Source organism: Actinia tenebrosa, unplaced genomic scaffold (assembly GCF_029948245.1).
Source record: "Actinia tenebrosa isolate PJP-AT-01 unplaced genomic scaffold, QUT_ActTen_1.0 PGA_scaffold12__29_contigs__length_12842862, whole genome shotgun sequence".
Lineage (NCBI taxonomy): Eukaryota > Metazoa > Cnidaria > Anthozoa > Actiniaria > Actiniidae > Actinia > Actinia tenebrosa.
The window spans coordinates 430,990-449,740 of record NW_028292572.1 but is presented as its reverse complement, the minus strand read 5'-3'; the positions used below and the strand labels follow the sequence as shown (position 1 = coordinate 449,740).

Below are 18,751 nucleotides of genomic sequence, written 5' to 3'. Positions count from 1 at the left end.
AATTTTAAAAGCGTAAATGCTTCATAGTATTATAAAGTGATCAAACCTACATATACTGACAAGTTATAAGATGATCTGAATCATCACTATTAACACACCCACCTTCACTTATCATCATCATCATCATTAAAAAATTGGTTGGCAACATAACGCATATTTTTATTTGTTTAAAAAGAAATGGCAAATTTTTTAATGTAATGGACCTTCTTAAAATTTTCTTAAAATGCTAAAATGAAAATACAAAAGAAATGCCATAAATTCCATCGAAAGAGGTGTGATTTCTTTTGTATTTCCATGTTAGCCTCGTATAAACGATACTTGTGGAAAGGGTCCACCTGTCACATTCCCCTCCCAGCACACACACACAAACATATTTTCGACGTCTCCACCACTAGCAATCCCGTGCCAAAAGTAGAACAGCATAAAGTAACAAACAACTTATGGGCCATTGAAGTGCAAACCATATATCCGTGGAATAGCACAAAAACTAAATGACACTAAACACATCTATTTTATTCCAATTGTTTTATTGGTGCTATTTTGTACTATTTAGTTGGTACGGATATATGGATTTGCACAGTAGCATCATTATTTTCTACAACAAGCTCAATTCCGGTATTGGTAGTCAAATGCCTTCTTCCTCCTCTCAAGAGGCTCATTGAGGCCATATTTTAACATATGCTCGTCACGGTATTATTGTCTCTTTTAATCTTCCTTTCTATTTCATTTACAAGAATGAATCCGAAAACTGCACTTTTGATTCAAACTCCTCGAAATGAAATATTAAATAAGGTTCCGAAAAGGGTATTAAATTGATATTTATTCTTGTATAGGTATTTATACTTTCTTAAACTGCGTTTCAAAAAGCAGACTTTTAAAAACATTGTTAATCCATCAATTTAGTTCCAATAACGTTACTTTTTAATCCCTTTGTGTAGTTTCAAATCAAACAGAAAACATCAAATATACAAAGGAAATTCTCAGCATGCTTATACCAATAAAAGTCATCTATGTTGCGACTTATGACAAAAAGCGACCGCCTTTAGTTATGTCAGAAACAAAACAACATTAAAACATCCATGGGAGTTACTACTACTCAGTCCTAATTATATGTGTCCCTAATTAAATTTACCCTTCAATAAATACAGCCACCTTAGGATAAAGGAATAATTTGGGAGTTGTTAGGGACATTCCGTTGTACTACTGCTATTTCCAAAATACGTGGCTCCCCAAATTTCATGTTTTCATTTTATTATTTTTGACCTAAGAATTCGAAACTGAGTCCCATATTGCCAGGCCAGCAAAAACGACTATTCCAAGAATTGTTATTTAAAATAAGCCCGAAGCAAGGAAGCTTCATTCCCTTCTTTGCCCCCTCCTCTGCCCTCCAATTTATTTGACTAATTTCTCCACACAGACCCCATATATAACAATAATGGTGGAATGTATCATTGACACACAGAGGTGCAGAGAAATCTATGTTGCTGTTTTTTTTAATGATTTATGGTTTCAGGGGCCAAACTTTTTTAAAATTTATATTTGTTAGATCGTTCCCACATTGTATCCTGGGTACCAAAGAATTTAGACAAATTGTCTATTAATCAGGTCATTGGACAATATGGCGGCTACTTCTTAAGAAAGCTAATGAAATCGAACCCTGGAGACCTTATTGTATTATGTATGAGGAGAAATGAATAATAGCCTAAAAATTACTTCACTTAACATCTATACAAATCTTGGGGGAGACAAACATGTTGATATATGAATTGTAACATTTGTGGTATATTTTTTTAGGTATGGAGCAGCAATAATCCCTTAATGAGTTGCTATTTGCTACGACCATTTTCATTGCAAGAGCCTAGCTGTGCATGTATCCGAGCAAAGCGAGTCCAATTCTCACAGTCTTGTTATCAGATTTTCAGTCATAGCAGTGTGTATGTCCGTGGGATGGTTATCTTTCATTAAAGCGCCAAGTTCTTAACCAATCGCTTATAAATTGAAAATATAGATACATTTTCTAAGTTTGGACGAGGACTGTGATCCTGCATTCCTACTGCACTCTGAATGCTGGTAGAATAAAAATATAGTTACAATATAAAACGAATAAAGAAAGACTTCAAATGTGTTTTAAAATTTCTTATTGAATATCCTTGTATAATTTTTTCCCCGAACGGTTGGTTTGTGAGTGTTGAATATCTCAACTCAAGTCAGTCACATATAGCATGAGTTCTTCATAAGCCATAACTAAAAATGGAATTTGTGTACTATAGAAAGCGTTTTTTTTTTTTTAATTAGTAGAAAATAAGAAATAACGTTGGTAAATAGCGAGGTGCAAAATTGGAACACATGAGTTAGAGGTGTTTATTACGTTTTATTTATGTTAAAGCATTCCAAATGTTACATTGATATTTTAATTCCTATTTTAGTAATATTCAAATAACTATTGAAGACGTGGGTGTTCACATGCTGTTGATATTTTCTTTTCTGCTTCCTACGAATAATTCTACGTAAGCCTCAAAAACATCAAAATCAATCGGGCAGCGTCAAATTCACGGCATAGTGTCGATTGCTTTTCAAGAAAACCTTTCGGAGCAACTATAATTGAATTTCTGCGTTTTTAATCTGTGTCAATTATCGCACTAGGAAGAATGCTCTAATTTTCTTTTTGAAATTCAATATCATGAAGTTTATAAAGCCATTAATATTTGATGTACGATGTTTGTACAAGCAGAAATCGTATCTTGCCACCAGCAGACAAATATAAAAACGTGCTTTTTTAAAGCTTATTTTCTCGACGCTTTCAGACTTCACAAAAATGACATCTTAATTATACCTTTATTGTAGAAACATTTTGCCTAGGGTAACTTGCACGGGAGCAAACAAAAATTGTTGTTCTTGATTTTTTTTTTCGAAGCTGCCTTTTCTTTGAACACAATGAAAATATTTTTTTCAATGTTTTGATAACGTTTTATTCTGTTCCCTGTGAAACAACTCCATAATTAAAAGCTATTAAACCTGTTTTCATCGATTTTATTACCCGAGTCTTAAATACGCAGTCTAAATTCGTTTCAAGCTTTTAATCGTAATGATAATCCTCTACCAAAACATGTTAAAATTAAAATTTTAAATCAAAAAAGTTCTTTTTTTTGAATAAAATTATGAATATATGAAACTTGGTCCTCCCCAAGCTGCCTCTTCATTGATTAACTATTTTTTTAAATTCTTTTTCATTAATTTGATATTTTTTCTGCATGAGAGACATCAGTATCGTTTTGCGCGCGAGCTTCAGCTGTTTAAATTGAAATACAATTAACCAGATATCTTTGTGGCTTTTCGTTTCTCCGAAGATTAGCACTTTTTCATCCCACATAACATGTTGTCCTCTCAGAAACGTCTTAAAAAAGCAGCCCCTTTAGTCCATTATAGATATATATCCAACCTTCACAAGTTCCTGTGTATCATTTCAAAAAATAATAGATGTATATTTGTAAGAATTCGAATAGCCTTAATTTTCTAATAACATGATAAGAGTTTATTTGAGCCCTAACTTCAAGGATTAAAAAGCTATGCCAATCCGAAAATATTTGGCTGATTTTAATTCTTTTGCATACAGAATTTTAAATTACGAAAATGAATTGTGTTTTACTGCAGTTAACAGTTCGAGTCGTTGGCTCGTTTTCATGTTCAGTTTGAAACTCCTTTTAAATTTATTTATTTAACATTGCAAAGTCTAGAATTATAAATTCGCTTTTGCTCAAACGATACACCAAAATACACAGTATTTCTCTCCAGAGCGAGCATGACAATTTCGAAAATCATTCTTAAAATGTGTTATGCAATTAAAGCGCTATTTTTTAACACGTCTTTAGTCTGGGATCATCGTGTTACTTTACATTTATTAGCGAATTTTCACATTATCCTCTCTCTTAACAACACTCAAAGACTGTAATTGTTTCCGATAACTTTTAGGGTAATCTTGTTACATCTAGTTCTAGATTTTCTCTATATAACGAGAATAAAATTGAGTGTTTTAAGTACGCAAACCATTAGGAATGCTAGCTCGGAAGAAATACTTGAACGTGAATTATTCATGAATTCCTTTTGTGTTTTGGCAAAAAAGAAAGCTCTGCCAAAATAGTTTTTTATAACTTTATAAGAAAATGTTAAAAAGAGCCGATTCCTCGTCTTAAGAATGCGAAGGTAAAAACCATAACAAATGCAAAGAACGCCTCGTTCTAAAACAAATGACAACAAGAGAAATCAGCAGGGGGGAAAACTCTCATAATGTAAGAATATTTGCAAGCATTAGCATATTGTCGTTACTAAAGAATTAGAGAAAACAGAGACTTTAAGGTGCTCTCGCTTTTGTAGGGTCTTCGAGGCTCTGTGTGTTGGAAGTGCAAATTTCTTACTACCAGATTGTTGACTTAAACATGCGAATGCCGCGGAATAGCACCTGCCGCCATGGTTTCGCGAATTGTAATGCAATTAGTATGAAATAAAATCAGAAACCGCGAGTCGCAAACCTTGGTGTGACTACTTTGCAATTCAGATGGGCCCAGTAATTGGGCTAAATAGCAGGTATGGGGTATCGAAGAGGATTTGCGATTGGATGATAGCGACTCGGCTTACGTTTCTCGCTAGAAACACCTTTTAAATTCAATTAGATAACAGACACTATAAAAGACTTGTGCAACGAATCTCTCAAAACCAGAGAACTCGTCTTTTTCTGAATAAGATTACGTCCATGTTTCACGTGTAATTGTTCGAAGTATTTGTCTGTGGTTGAGCAAGAATAATTTGTTCAACAACAAGTGATTTATGTTGGCCCAAAAACTGTTGTTTCTATCCAAATCCAAATCCAAGTCTATCTAAGCCTGAACATAAGTATGAGCTATGACAAGGAAAATTTAGGAGGCGACGACGGTGGAGATGTGAAGATTGTTATCAGAGGAAATGACCACAAAGCTCAACAAGGACCCAACAGTATATACGCTTTTTGTAACCACTGTAAAAAGGATATATCTGTAGTATACATTAAATCAGAGAATAATGGCAAGGATGTTTGTGTATCAGAATCGCTGTCACCTAAATGGTCCGTTCGAAACAATCATGGGGATTATCAGGAGAACGACTACGACAAGTGTCAAAAAGATAACAACTATGAAGGCTGCAGAAAGCTACTCGATGAAAAGAAAAAGAAGAGGAAAATCGGAGAAATGTGGGAAAATTTTCTCGGAAGTTGCACGCTCCATGGCTTTCATTACTGCTTCAGCGGTAACCCACCTTTACGTCGCATAGTTTGGACAATTCTACTGTTGACTGCGTTTGCTATGTTTTTTGAAAAATGCAGCGAGAGTATTAAAAGTTACTTTGAATATCCCTTCACGACTACCACACTTTTGACCTACACTGACCGTCTGCCGTTTCCAGCCGTTTCGTTTTGCAACTACAACGATGCACGCTTGTCAAAAATGAATGGCACTATCATGAATGAGATTTTTGTCCAATCGGTCCTAGAGGGGAAAAATGTCAGCCATTTAAAAGCCAAACTAAATGGAGAACTCATGAAAAAAACACTGAAAGATGCGGCCCATCGACTTGAGGATATGATCAAAGAATGCACATGGCAAGAATCGGTTCCGTGTTCGTGGCAGAACTTTACACTTTTCAAAACGGCGGACGGAGATTCCTGTTATACTTTTAACTCAGGAAAAATGGGTGAAATATTAAAAACTACTACTGTTGGGTCAAAGGAAGGCCTAAGATTGCTTATAGATATCCAACACGTAGAGTATTATTATGATGTCAAGAATGCTGGTTTTACTGTGATATTACACGACCAGGAAGAGACTCCAGTAAAGATGCAAGGTATTTCAGTGGCACCAGGTTTCGCTACCTACATGGAGCTTAAAAGACGAAAGGTAAGATCTAAAAAGTAACGATAAAAGTAAGATGTAACCACAAAAGTATCTAAATGACACCTAATTGCTTCTTAGATAAAATCTAAAAAAAGTACTGAATAACAACAATCGTCACAAGAACAATCTATCTATTTTCGGCCCTTGCATATACTGTACCAAGTTTTATATGAATATTTTTTAACAAAAAAGTGATAAGCCAGTGTGGGCTTATTTTGAATCGATTTTTTTTGTTGACTTGATAAAATTCAATACCATTTTTTTAGTTTATAAAAATCTATATGGAGCCTAGCCAAACATAATCCCACACAACCAATGGCTCCTAAGCTTCCTAAGTTAATATTCAAATTCTGTCTGTCCCACTGAGAAGCATACTGACCAACATTCGAATAACTGTTTGGTACAAATGTTGAAACCTTAGGGGGCGAAAATCGTAATGGAAAGATTATACTGTCATCCTTTGATGTTTTGGCTGTATGTATTTTCTGTTCTCATTTAAAGTTAGCCTTTCCAAAACAAAACCAATGCACTATTCATCTGCCGCTTGCTCGTACATAGCACAACACAGAACAACATAATATTATCATCAAATGTATCAAATCAGTTCCACAAAAACAATGAGTTATGTCAAAAGGTTTACTTGGCTGATTAAAGGTTCAAAAGAATTGCTTTCAAATTTCCGAATTCGCCCTCTTTTATTTGTCCTGAAATCTCGAACGCGAGAAAAGACTATAAAGCTAAATAAACACTAAGTATTAAACCAATGAATTTTTTCATTTGTGTTTTTTTCTTTTCTCAAGTGATTACATGGCTTCTTCGGTAATTTAAGATTCGATTTTAGTTTTAACTACTAATTACGCAGCGGTCAAAGGTTTTTAATTTATCGTTAAATCACAGATGTGTTTCTATAATTACTTCTATTTTTGTTCTTTTCTAATCATCTGCTTAATGTGCGCTAATGCATAAACGAATAACGATATCAAAAGTTCAGCATTTCGTAGGCTCTCAATCGAATAAAAAAGAAACTATATTATATATTGCATTGTGTAACAAACATAGAAAAAAATATTGTTCTTTTCTAATTATCTTTTTCGTTTGTGAGTGTTTACGTACATAAACGAACAACTCTAAATTTTCTAGCTCCTATACTTTTTTAAATTAAACAAACAAAATGAAAGAGAAAAATTCAACTGGGATTAAATTCAATTCTAAATGCACAAGATGAAAAAACATTTTTTTTGGAAAACCAAATTATTTTATTCCAAAGGCAATTATTCAATACTACAGAGTAAGAATATAATTACATCAAAAAATAATAATCAATCTAGGACAATTACCAGAGAAAAACACAACAATGTATATGTATATAGGTTGCATGTAAAGAAAACTGGAATTAAATTAGACGTAAAGGTATAACAAATAAACATTGTTTTTACTAATTTGAAACACACAAGAAAAGGATTATAAGACTGATAACTACTATTCAAAAGCTTTGGCTTCAGATTATGCTGGATAGCTGATGTCCTTAGAAAGTTACTAACGAAAGACAAAAAATTCTGATCATTTTTTATTATAACAAAAACAACCTACTTTCCCGAGCAACAAGAGGTGTCAGTGGTAATAGCACTTGATTGCATTTGATCTCATTTCGACAAATCATTACTTTTGAGTATATTTTTGTTTCTTCTAAGTTGAATTTTATTACTAGAGTTCCAAGGTTTCGGCTCACTGTCCCATCCTCAGGAAAGTGAAACATTAAGCTTGATAATTCAGAGAAAAAACTCAACGTAGAAGAAACAAAACTGAAATGCTCAAAAGCAGTGAAACCTACTTACAAAACTGTATTAAAAACATTATAGTATCGCATATTACTCTAATGTTGACTCTTTTAGTCAACTAAGAGCCAGGGTGAGCGTGAACGTGCACGTGATGGATCTCCCTGACGAACTCTATTTCGGACTGCGTCAGTTTATATATATATATTTATTATCGTTAGTATTTTTATCTTTTATTTTATTTTTTAATGATTTACATTTCCAAGCTGTTGTTCGAGAAACTTCTTTTTTCCATGAGATTCTTCGTAATATCTATCATTTTTCATCATTAGCTTTGTGGGATTTCTTTTCATGGGAATACAATTATATTTTCTATGTATAATACAAGTAATGCTTTGGGAGTACATCTCGTTCAATTATAATTCTGATAACCCTGCATAAATCTTTATTCTGCATTCATGTAAACCATTTTTGATAAGATTTTTCTTCGACATTCTCCATAATATCTATCATTTTTTATCATTAACTCCGTGTGAATCCTTTTTATGAGAATAAAAGTATATTTTTTATGTATAATAATGTTTTGGGAGCCCAGCACGTTCAATTATAATTTTGATAACCCTGCAGAAACCTTTATTCTGCAATCACGTAAACCATTTTTGATCACTTTTTTTCCACGAGTGTCTCCGAAATATCAATGATATTTCATCATTAGCTCCGTGGGATTTCTTTTTATATTTGTATCTGGATGTATGATAATTATTTGGGAGCCCATTACTTACGTAGCACTTAGTAGTTTGATTATCAGGAATATCTTGTCAAAATGTCTGCTGAGTAGGTCCATTTTAGACCAGAAAATTAAAATATCTGATATACAAAATATCTTTCAAATATATGCAAGCTCACTAATGAAATTTCTAAACAAAATTAAAATATTTAGAATCAAAACGTAGGGTTATGAAATTTCAATATTGGGATCCCTTGAACAAGCTTGCAAACATTTCATTACATAATATGTTGAACTGAGAAAGCTCCCACGATAAGACACCTCCACAAAATCCCCCTCTGAAAGTGTTCCGGCCATTTGGGCGCCTAAAAAGTGTTCTGGCGCTTTATTCAAGAACGTTTGCGAGATACTGGGAATATTAAACTAATGGTAACAAAACCACGAATTGTTCAAAACGCCGTGATCATATTCTTTGCTCTGCGGCTTAAAATTGAAAGGCTGCCGACAGCAAGAAAAAGGGTTTTCACCTGAAACGTGGCATGTAACTGAGTGGGCACGTTAGTAATTACTCAAAAAAATAAATTCATTGTAAAGATTATATTATCATATTACTATCTTGTGAATACCAAGTAAACTGCAAAGCCGAAAATATATATAACCGAAGGAAACTGAGAAATAATTACAGCCATCCAAATTAGATTATCAAGATGAAAGAACTGATGATTCTAGAAATTGTTTCATTTGTAAAATAGTATTGCGCTGAGGTTGGATTGAAAGTCGATTAATAATAATAATAATAATAATAAAAACAATATAGAAAAGTAATAATCAATGAAGGTAGCTGTTACGGTGACTGTAGCGAAATTTGTCACGTTTTCAATTGTCAGTTTGTGTCACGGTAATGCTTCTGAAAATACAAAATTACCAAGGAAACCCAGACTTCATCAGTTTCGTTGATTTTATTGGAGTGGAATGGTAGAGAGTAGTGGTTTTATAAACACTTTTAGGCCTACTCAAAAGTATCCATATTTTTTTAAAAAACGGATTTTTAAAAAAAATTATAGCGTTTGAAAAACTGCGTTTTCGAGTGAATTTTTACCAGATACGTGTGGACAGAAGGCCAATCCGTAAAGAGCTATATATCTAACAAAGAAAAGTCATTTCTGAACCTATAATGAAAGGCTCAAAATAATAATAATAAAAGAAAGGTCTAACATTTGGGAGTTCGAAATTGGCTGCTTGTGTCTCTGTGCTGTGATATAAACACTCTGGGGGCTCTAGAGCTCTCGAAAACCAAGAGGAATGCTCGGCTAAGGCTTTTTCTAACCTTGATACTCTCGTTCTCGACAGCACTTCCCAGCGTGTTTACAACACAGTACAGAGACATGCGTGCGCGCTGTATATTGCTTATGGACGTTCAAGGGCTTTGATCGCTCGCATCTTTTCTAAGTACTAGTTTTTTTTTTGTGCGGGTGCTTCGTCATTAGAATGTTTTGATATGCAAAATATAAAGAAAACAACTTCTTCAAACTCTCATAAGTCTGTGATTCCCTTCTCTTAATTCGTATTTTGAAAGTACTTAATGATACATATTATCCACAAATAGCATTTCATTTTTCTAATTTCCAACACAAAGTTTAAATGCCAAGCAATTACTGGGTCATTTTCTAGCGTTATATGAAAAATGGGGATGCTTAATTATTTTTTTGACTGCTTTTGACAGCTTTCCATGCATGTTTGCCTTGTTCGCGCGTTTTAACCGCAAAAAGGGAACAATACAATCATTTTAATTGAGAAAGAATTCAATTACACATAGTAAATGTGTTATATTTTTCTGCCATCTATCATGGCCATCAGCACGTGAAGGTACTATCCCCTCTTAACCTTGCTTAATGGCAGTTTAAAATAAATACCAATAAATTAATTCAAAAAATTCCCAAAACTTCTTTGAAATATCTATACTTTTGGGACTTGATAGAACGAAAATTTATAACTAATATTTTATTGTAATATTTTAGGTAACGAACTTACCTTTGCCATACAAGACAGCATGTGGAATGCCAAAACTAAAATACTTTGATACCTACACCAAATCGAAATGTTTCTTGGACAAACTCACCCGATATGTGGATGCAAAATGCAAGTGTAGAGATTGGTTTATGCCTGGTAAGTATCATAATTGTATCATCACTCTATAATCCCATATAATCAATTTCTCGTTCCTGTCCAAAAGAGTAATTTGGATCTTTTCCATTCCCATTCTTTCGAGAGAAAACTAATTAATCTGCAATAGGACTACATGTCTGCCCCAAAGTTGACTCGGCCTTTCGGCCTCTTCCGATTTTGTCAGTCCTCGGAATTTTTTCATCCAATTATTTCCAAATTGGACAGCATGTAGTCATATTACCTATTCTAACAGTATTGAGGAATCTTGTAAATGAATTACAATAAAATAAAAATCTTCAGCTCAAATTGATACTATTTGAACTTCAAATGAAGGATGTTATATAGTTACTAAAACTATAAACAAAACTTCTCCATCTAAGCATGTGCTTTTTCAAAACACAATTTGGGATTTTAAATATTTTTACTTATTATATCTATCAAATTGTTATTTTTCTGTCTTACAGGCGAGGGCGAGATTCCCGTATGCGACCTAACAACAGCCGAACTCTGTTTGTGGCCTGCGTGGGGTAAGTAACTTACGCATCACGCACTTGAAGCGCACTTAACCATCAGACTAGTAATTAACTCAAGGGCCTGGTTGCACAAAGAGTAGATAGCGTATATCCGACGGATTTATCCAGTGGATAAATTTATAGGATAACAGTATGATTTTTCCATTGGATAAGAATTTTTTTATCTGATAGTGCTACCCACCCTTCGTACAACCGGCTCTTTTGCTGTATTACCAAACGAATCCTTCTCGGGCAAAGCGCGGGAGGACACAAGGGGAAACAGGTCCCATTTTGAAATGTCCCTCCCGTCCACACTCACACACATACTACATTTAATATTCCATAAATACTACATTCAACTTAAATGTAGATTTTTAAGGAGGGAGAAAAACGGAGAACCGGTGAAAGCCCTCGTAGCATAGGAGATAACGACACATCAAACTCAATTCACATATGGTGACCCGAGCCTTTGGCCTTACAGTGGTGAAAGAGACCGCGTTAGCAGCGTACGCCACCCAAACTACCTAGATTTTTAACTGGGTTTTAACTGAAGTGGTTGAGATAAAATTGCGATTACGACTAGGACCACAGTGTAAACCAAGCAATCACAAGACACCTTAGTAAGTTACATTTTTTATTTCTATAGAGCATTTTGAAACAAAGAAGCTTGATAACTGTCCCATCGCCTGTGATAGCATCGAATACTCAGCCCAGCTCTCTTACGCGAGGTTCCCCGCTAACACATACGCCCAAATGCTGGCTAGACAGTACAACCTCACTGGGACTCCTAAAGAAAACCGGGAATACCTCAGGTAATTTGCTATCCATTTTTTTTTTTTTTTTTTTTTTTTTTTTTGTATCTGTATATCCTCTGGCCGTTATTTATTTAAAAGACGATGCACGCTTTGCGGCTTATTAATAATCAAGTGCTTGTATACTTGATTCTCTCTCGTTAGGCTCAGGTCAAACGTCAAACTTCAACATGAGCCGAATTTTATAACAATAAAGAAGATCACCTTGTTATCCATTGTTTCAATTTGGTTCGGCTCATGTGAAGTTCGACGTTTGATCTGTGCCTTACTCGCTTATATTTAGCTATTTCAAAAACAGTTGGTGTCGGAAGGTTTTGTTGAATAGATGTTTTCTGAGATAGTGAACATGGTGCACTGTGGTGTAGCTTCGGTAAAAGCATCTCGTGTTTATCATGCCTTATATGGTGTTGTTGGTACCGAAGATAGACCAAAATGCATCCTGTTTAAATTTAGAGAAGGCCTATATTGTTTAACGGAACGACGTACAGATAAAGTTTGAGAAAATTCCATATTTTTGTCACCTTTCGCTGATTGCATTCACTCAGTGTAGCATGCAACAAAACCTTCACCAACCTTTCTTGGAAAGGTTGTATACACCGTGAATTTGTTCTTTATGTGAATGAATAAATACTTACCATTGAAATTTATGACTTCCTCTCAACATTAGGGATAATCTAATGGAATTAAAGATTTATTACGAGGATCTGACGTTTAGTGATGTCCGACAAGTGCCAAGCTATGATCTCTTTGGTCTTCTAGGTACGATCAATAATCATTTCTTGTTCTCGTGACTGCGTGCGCTAAGAACAATATTCATGTGCTACGGCAATAAAAAGGCAAGGGTGGTTCAAGGAGTTTTTGGGAGGAGGGTCCAAACGTGTACAAAGCGAAACCTGTTAGAACTTGTAACTACCACTCACTTCTATCCTCCCTTATAGTTACATATTAAAAAATAAATTTGTACAAAATACAAAATTTACTTCAAAGCTGCTGTGGCAAAACTAAATTCTAGGGTAAAACAATGGATTTATCCCTTAGGTAAGACAGAGGTCCGCAACCGCCTCTTAATCAAAATTCAAAATCATTTTACTCTTTGCATAATTAATATTGCTTCTCAACAGCAAGCGCGGAATTAGCCGTTGCGACAAAATGGGATTTTGGCGGAGGTCAATCGAAATGTATGGTTTCATTTTCTACCACACCTTCTTCGTCGCGGCGGCGATTCTCTTTTTCGGAATTGAGAAAGGGACTAAAGCCGAGTAAAATTAATCTAATTGCGAAATGATCCCCATCACAAAAGAGACCATATTAATATTAGTATTATTGCCGAGTACTAGCATTTTTGAAAGAATACCTACTGAGTAGCAAGCTTTTAAAAATCTCACAAATAAGAGAGAATGTACGGGGCTTGAGGACCGCGTACCCAAGAAACATACATTCTCTCTTTTATTATTACGATTTAAAAAAAAAAGTATTCCAATCAGTCAGTATTTGCCCTAACATTCTGAAACACGATCTTAATTTTAGATTGAGCTTTCATGCGATGGGGTTTGTTAAATTTGATTAACATTTCTACACTCGTTCCAAGTCCCTTTTTGCGTGCTATTGAGAAGCACTACAAATTCGCAAGGTCTAGCTTTAGAGGATAGTGTTCTTGGGGTGCATGTTACGTCACAGCAGCCATGTTAGTTGACTAAAATAAGCATCTCTAGTTAGATCAACCAAGATAGCGGCTGTTCCATTGTTGGTTTTTTTTTCTATCTCAAGAGATTATTCACTAACATTGGTGTGATCGAATCATGACATTTTAAAACGGTTGCTCTTTTTAGGTGATGTTGGTGGCCAGATTGGACTTTTCCTTGGTGCAAGTCTGTTAACCATAGTCGAATACTTGGACGTCCTTGGGATGATGGCATACACTTCTTATAAATATAGAAAATGAGGTCCAAAGAGAGGATTTTTAGAATTTAGATCACGGCATAATGTTGCCAGGTGAATGGTCCAGGCCAAAGCGTCGGATTCCTGAAGCGAAAAGAGGATGCCATTCTCTGAAATAATTCAGGCCATTACCTGAAGCAGCCCACTTTAAACTATAAAACTCGGGGTTAGTTAAAAACTCGTTGATATCCGTTAACTTTAATTATCAATCATTGTTCATGAACTATTAACTTCTGACAAATTGGCTTATCTCTGGTGTAATATAATTTAAACAGTACCGCTGACATCACAGTACTAAAAAAAAAAACAATACCATTTTTAAGATCTATAGAACGAGTCACTATAGACATAACAAAAGACATGCATAAATTATATTACACCGGAGATAACCCGACAACTTGCAGACCATAAAAAAATGGAATCTGCTTGTGAATCATCTTTTTATATTTAGAATTCTTGTTGCTCAGTGTTAACGTCGATAGTGTGTAAGATTCGATGGGTTTTCTCTTGCTTTCTCCCTTTTCAAACCCTAAATTCCAATACACCGATCCCGCATTCATTGTTCTACCTCCCTGTTGCTACATCGGACAAGCTAAAGTGTGTTTTTGATATACAGCATGAAACAGATACCGACTGCTGAAATCGTAAATGTCTGTCTTAGAATCAAGGAAAGGGAAAAAAGCGATAACTAACAAAAAAAAACTTTAGATTCCATTCGAATGGGAATAAAGGCGATGCGTAGTGGTAGTGCATACGTCCCTAACCTCTCAGGTTTCTCGGCCTCGACAACCTATTTCATCTGAGTAGAGTTTTGGGATACCCCTTAATCTGAGAGATTTTATCCGGATTATTTTAACCGAAAACCCAACAACCTAATTCCATTTTGATCCTTCAGTTAACCATGTCTTGCTTTTGATCAGCTCCGAGGTTGCTGTATGGTATCCATAAAAAAAATCAAATATGAAATGTTTACAGTAGCGATAACCTGATGAGCAGGTGCTTTAATATAGGACTTGGATAAATGTTTTTCTTCCTAGAGCTTTGAAATGGGGAAATATTACGCCTAAAGTACAAGGGTCCATGTGCACTTCTTTGGTCTGGTTCGCACATGCATTACAAATACATTCAACGAAAGAAAAATAAATGTTAGGAGAAAAGATGTGGCTTTCATGTTGACTGTGATAACAAAACAAGAAAATCTTTTGTTATGAAACCAATGTGGCAGTAAGTCTTCACATATACTCTTCCCCAGCAATTTTGCATTTCTTAATGGCTGTATTTGTGAGTATTAACCAGACTTCAAGAGGCACTAAACGTAAACAATGAAACTTTGCAATTATCGCGATTTCCATTTGCCCTCACGGTGAAAACGTCTTCGGCCACTGAAATTAGTCATCGTAGTGTATAGACCCCAACCCTGATGACTTTTCATACCTAAACCACTATAATTCTTTTAAAGTTAAATCTCCTTTGAGAATGCAAATCGAAATTAATAAAAAGCTAAAGAAAGGGATTCCGGAAGTGTAAGTATAAAAAGTCATCATGCTTGAAATCAAGAGAAAATGAACTAAGAGAAGGAATTCCCCCATATAGCCTTGTAACCATCATGTGCACAGTTTTCATGTTTTTTTCTACGGTGTTTGCTTACGTTTTTGTGGTTTTTCCGTTATTTCGACTCTGCCATGAATATGAATGTGCACGTCGAAAGCTTGGAAAATACGAGAGGAAATTGAAGTAGTAATTTGTTCAACTTTCTGGAGTATTTTTACATTTATTTTCCAAAGCTTTCGACCTACATCGTCATCTTGAGGGCATATTTGAACATTTGAACATAAGAAAAGCACAAGAAAACGTTAGCAAACAGCGTAGAGCGCGCGCGTGCAGAAAATCAAACGATCAAATAAATAATATTATTGGATGATATTTTTAGAATAGATTCTAAAAACAACATCAAAGTGTGCACATGATGGGGCACGGGGATTCCTTATTTTAGTTCATATTCTCTTGTCGAGGTATATTAGCCATTCCGAGGTTAAGGTAAAATATATATAACAGGTCGCGTTGGCATTTCAGTGCATCGTGGGACTTTTTTAGCAGACGAAATGGACGCCATCTTTGAAATATGTTTACCGGTCTAAAACAGCCCCAAAATGAACTGTTCCTCGGAAGAATAATATGATTTATATGATGTACTCTTGGGTTTGTCTTGATCGTTAAAGAAAAATATCGTAAGTTTTTTAATTGTTTATTTATTTATTTTTTTGGTAGGGACCGGCCATTGTTTAGAGAAGGGGGAAGGGGAGGGAGGGAGGTGGGTTTTAGTAAGAATTACGCAAGAGGAAGGACCACAATTAACAAAGTGATTTTACTTCGCCCGTGGAACAAAGTTGTATAACTAGTGACTAGCGGTCAAGAAAAAAAAAAAAAGAAAGAAAGAAAGAAAGAAAGTCAGCAATGGATATCGTGTCTACTACTTAGTATCAACGCTAACTATTCTTTCAAGGGCGAAGTAAAATAACTCTAGGATGTAATTTCGATTTGCATTCTCCTTCTATACTTATTTCAAGAAAGTTAGTCTACTGAAAAGCTATAAAGCTGAGGCCGACAAGGATTATCAGTAGATACATTTTACATGTTTCAACCGCTCGATAACTGTTGATGAATTTGAGATCTTTTATCAGTTACAGTCTCACTTCTCCTGAGCATCCTAAAGCTGCAGTTTGTATCAAAAAAGCTGTACTTGTTTCAAATGTATTATTTCCCATGATCCTCAGTGATCTCAGCTTTCTAGGTTTTTGGTGATTAACTTTATTGAAATAAGTATATATAAATAATGGCTGATTCAACAGAGAACACCTATTGCAGAGTAATAATGGATGTGAAGTTATTATTAGGAAGTGGTATTTCAAGGAATATCCATTTTTCAGAAAAAGTATATTCTGAATTGTTTAAATAACAGTGCATTCACTCTTAAATAATAATAAAAAATAAAATATAAAAAATGAAATAAATAAAAAAATGGAGGGAAGGGATCTTGTACACCTTGTAGTGATTTCATATGCCAAAGCTAATTAAAGATATTTAAAAGTAAAAATGATCTGGTACACCATTTCACCATTGCCAATCCACAGAGCCCTAGGGCGACAAGGGATCCAGGTTCACCATTTCATGTTTGCCAATCTACAGAGCTCTTGGGCGACAAGGGATTCAGGTTCACCCTTTCATATTTTCGAAGTGAAGGGTCATTTCTTGGTTTGGCGCGTTGTGCACACCCCTAACTCCGCCCCCTCCCCACCCCCGGGACCCCATCAGTCAGCCATCCAGCACTAATGGGTCTCTTACCTTAATAATCTTGTCACTTTTTCAGGTGCGCATGCACTGACTGAGTCTTGGGCCTGAAAAAACAAAAAACAAAAAACAAAACAAAACAAAGCCTTAAGCCAAGCTTGGCGCTGAGAGTGGAACGCTTTGCAAAGGCAGGGGGAAGTGTTGACGTCAGAACTAGGGTCGGGGGATCTGATTCTATGCCTTTTAAAAACAACAATATTTCGTAAATCAAATGGAATAGCATGCAAATGCTTGGAGACCAACAGCAAAACAAGAATACTTAAAAAGCTGCAACCCACAGAAAGACACCAATTATTGTTTTGGCCAGCTATGCATGGCCCAATTGGCTTATTTACGCTAATTTACTGATAGAAAATCATCTATTATGGGTAACAAATGAAGAAATGAAACATAAATTTAAAAAAGGCAGCTCTTGTACAAAAATTAATGACAGCTTAGACCAAAATTCAGGGGCCTCTTTGTCTATGGGTTGGGTCCTAAAGTCATCAGGTAAACGAAAAATGTTCAATCCACTTTAGAAGGAATACCTTTGCAAGAAATTAGATTTTGGACAGATCACGGGACGTAAACTGGATCCGTCTACTGTGGCAAAAGATATGAGAACCGCTAAAGACTGTAAGGTCGACTGGAGGTCGCCTCTTCAGTGTAGATGAATTCCTCACAGCACTACAAATAACAATTTTTTTTTCTAGATTAGCAAAGAGTCGGAAAAGCAATGCTCAAGTGGTGAATGAAAAAGACGAGGATGAAAGTAATGCATTACAAGAGGAAGTCGAGATTATGGTGCTTGTTAGTAGTGAGGTCGAGCTTCATCATCCCATCATGTACGACACATACGATATCTGTGAACTTGTGGCAAAAAAGAGTCTTTGCAAAAAATTCAGTGTCACCGCTCTGAAAAACGTGTGTACATTTTGATCTTGAAATTGCTGATGTGACCGTCAAACGCAAGAAGGCATATGCAGACAAGCTTGAACAACTAGTCAAGTCCTGATCTTGCTCTAGAGATAAAGCTGGTATAGATGCAATTGCTTCTCGGCTTCTAGTGAAGAAGATATATGAAAATTGCAGTCTGACGAAAATACGCACATTGTGGTAGTTAGTCCTCCTACGTACTACTTTTGACTTTTGGTAAATAACGCTAACTTGATAAAAGCATCCTATATTCAATAACAAATACCAATACCCCAAAGGAGGGTTTGACATTGATTATTTTTTTTACATCTTTTTTCCTTGTTGTGTCATCGTGTTGAATAATTAAAGTAAGCTTTCACACCAACCCAGGCATCCATCGCTCTCGCTTTAGTACTTCCCGGTAACTTCGACCGAGAAGCACTGGAGCAACTCTAAGATCTATATTAATTATCGTTTCAGAGATAAATGTATATAAACTTTTAATATAAGGCTAGTTCATAATGTATGTCAGAGAGGGGGTGGGGGTGGGGGGCAGGTAAAAATTTGAAATGACCAGAATAATTCTCAACATCCCCCTTAAAGTCGTGCAAAAAATACGATCCCCCCTAAGCAAGGCTTGTAGCTTTTTTCAAAAATT

General features: G+C 35.3%; 1 protein-coding gene across 1 annotated transcript; it reads left to right on the top strand.

The window, feature by feature from the left end:
* Window positions 1-4,630: 4,630 nt before the first annotated feature.
* On the top strand, window positions 4,631-16,945 carry LOC116303526 (acid-sensing ion channel 1A). Its single transcript, XM_031713083.2, has 6 exons — window positions 4,631-5,924; window positions 10,442-10,589; window positions 11,054-11,116; window positions 11,748-11,913; window positions 12,581-12,672; window positions 13,743-16,945. Exons 1-6 carry the CDS (start codon window positions 4,890-4,892, stop codon window positions 13,853-13,855), a joined length of 1,617 nt encoding a protein of 538 aa, XP_031568943.1. The 5' UTR covers window positions 4,631-4,889; the 3' UTR covers window positions 13,856-16,945.
* Window positions 16,946-18,751: the final 1,806 nt, after the last annotated feature.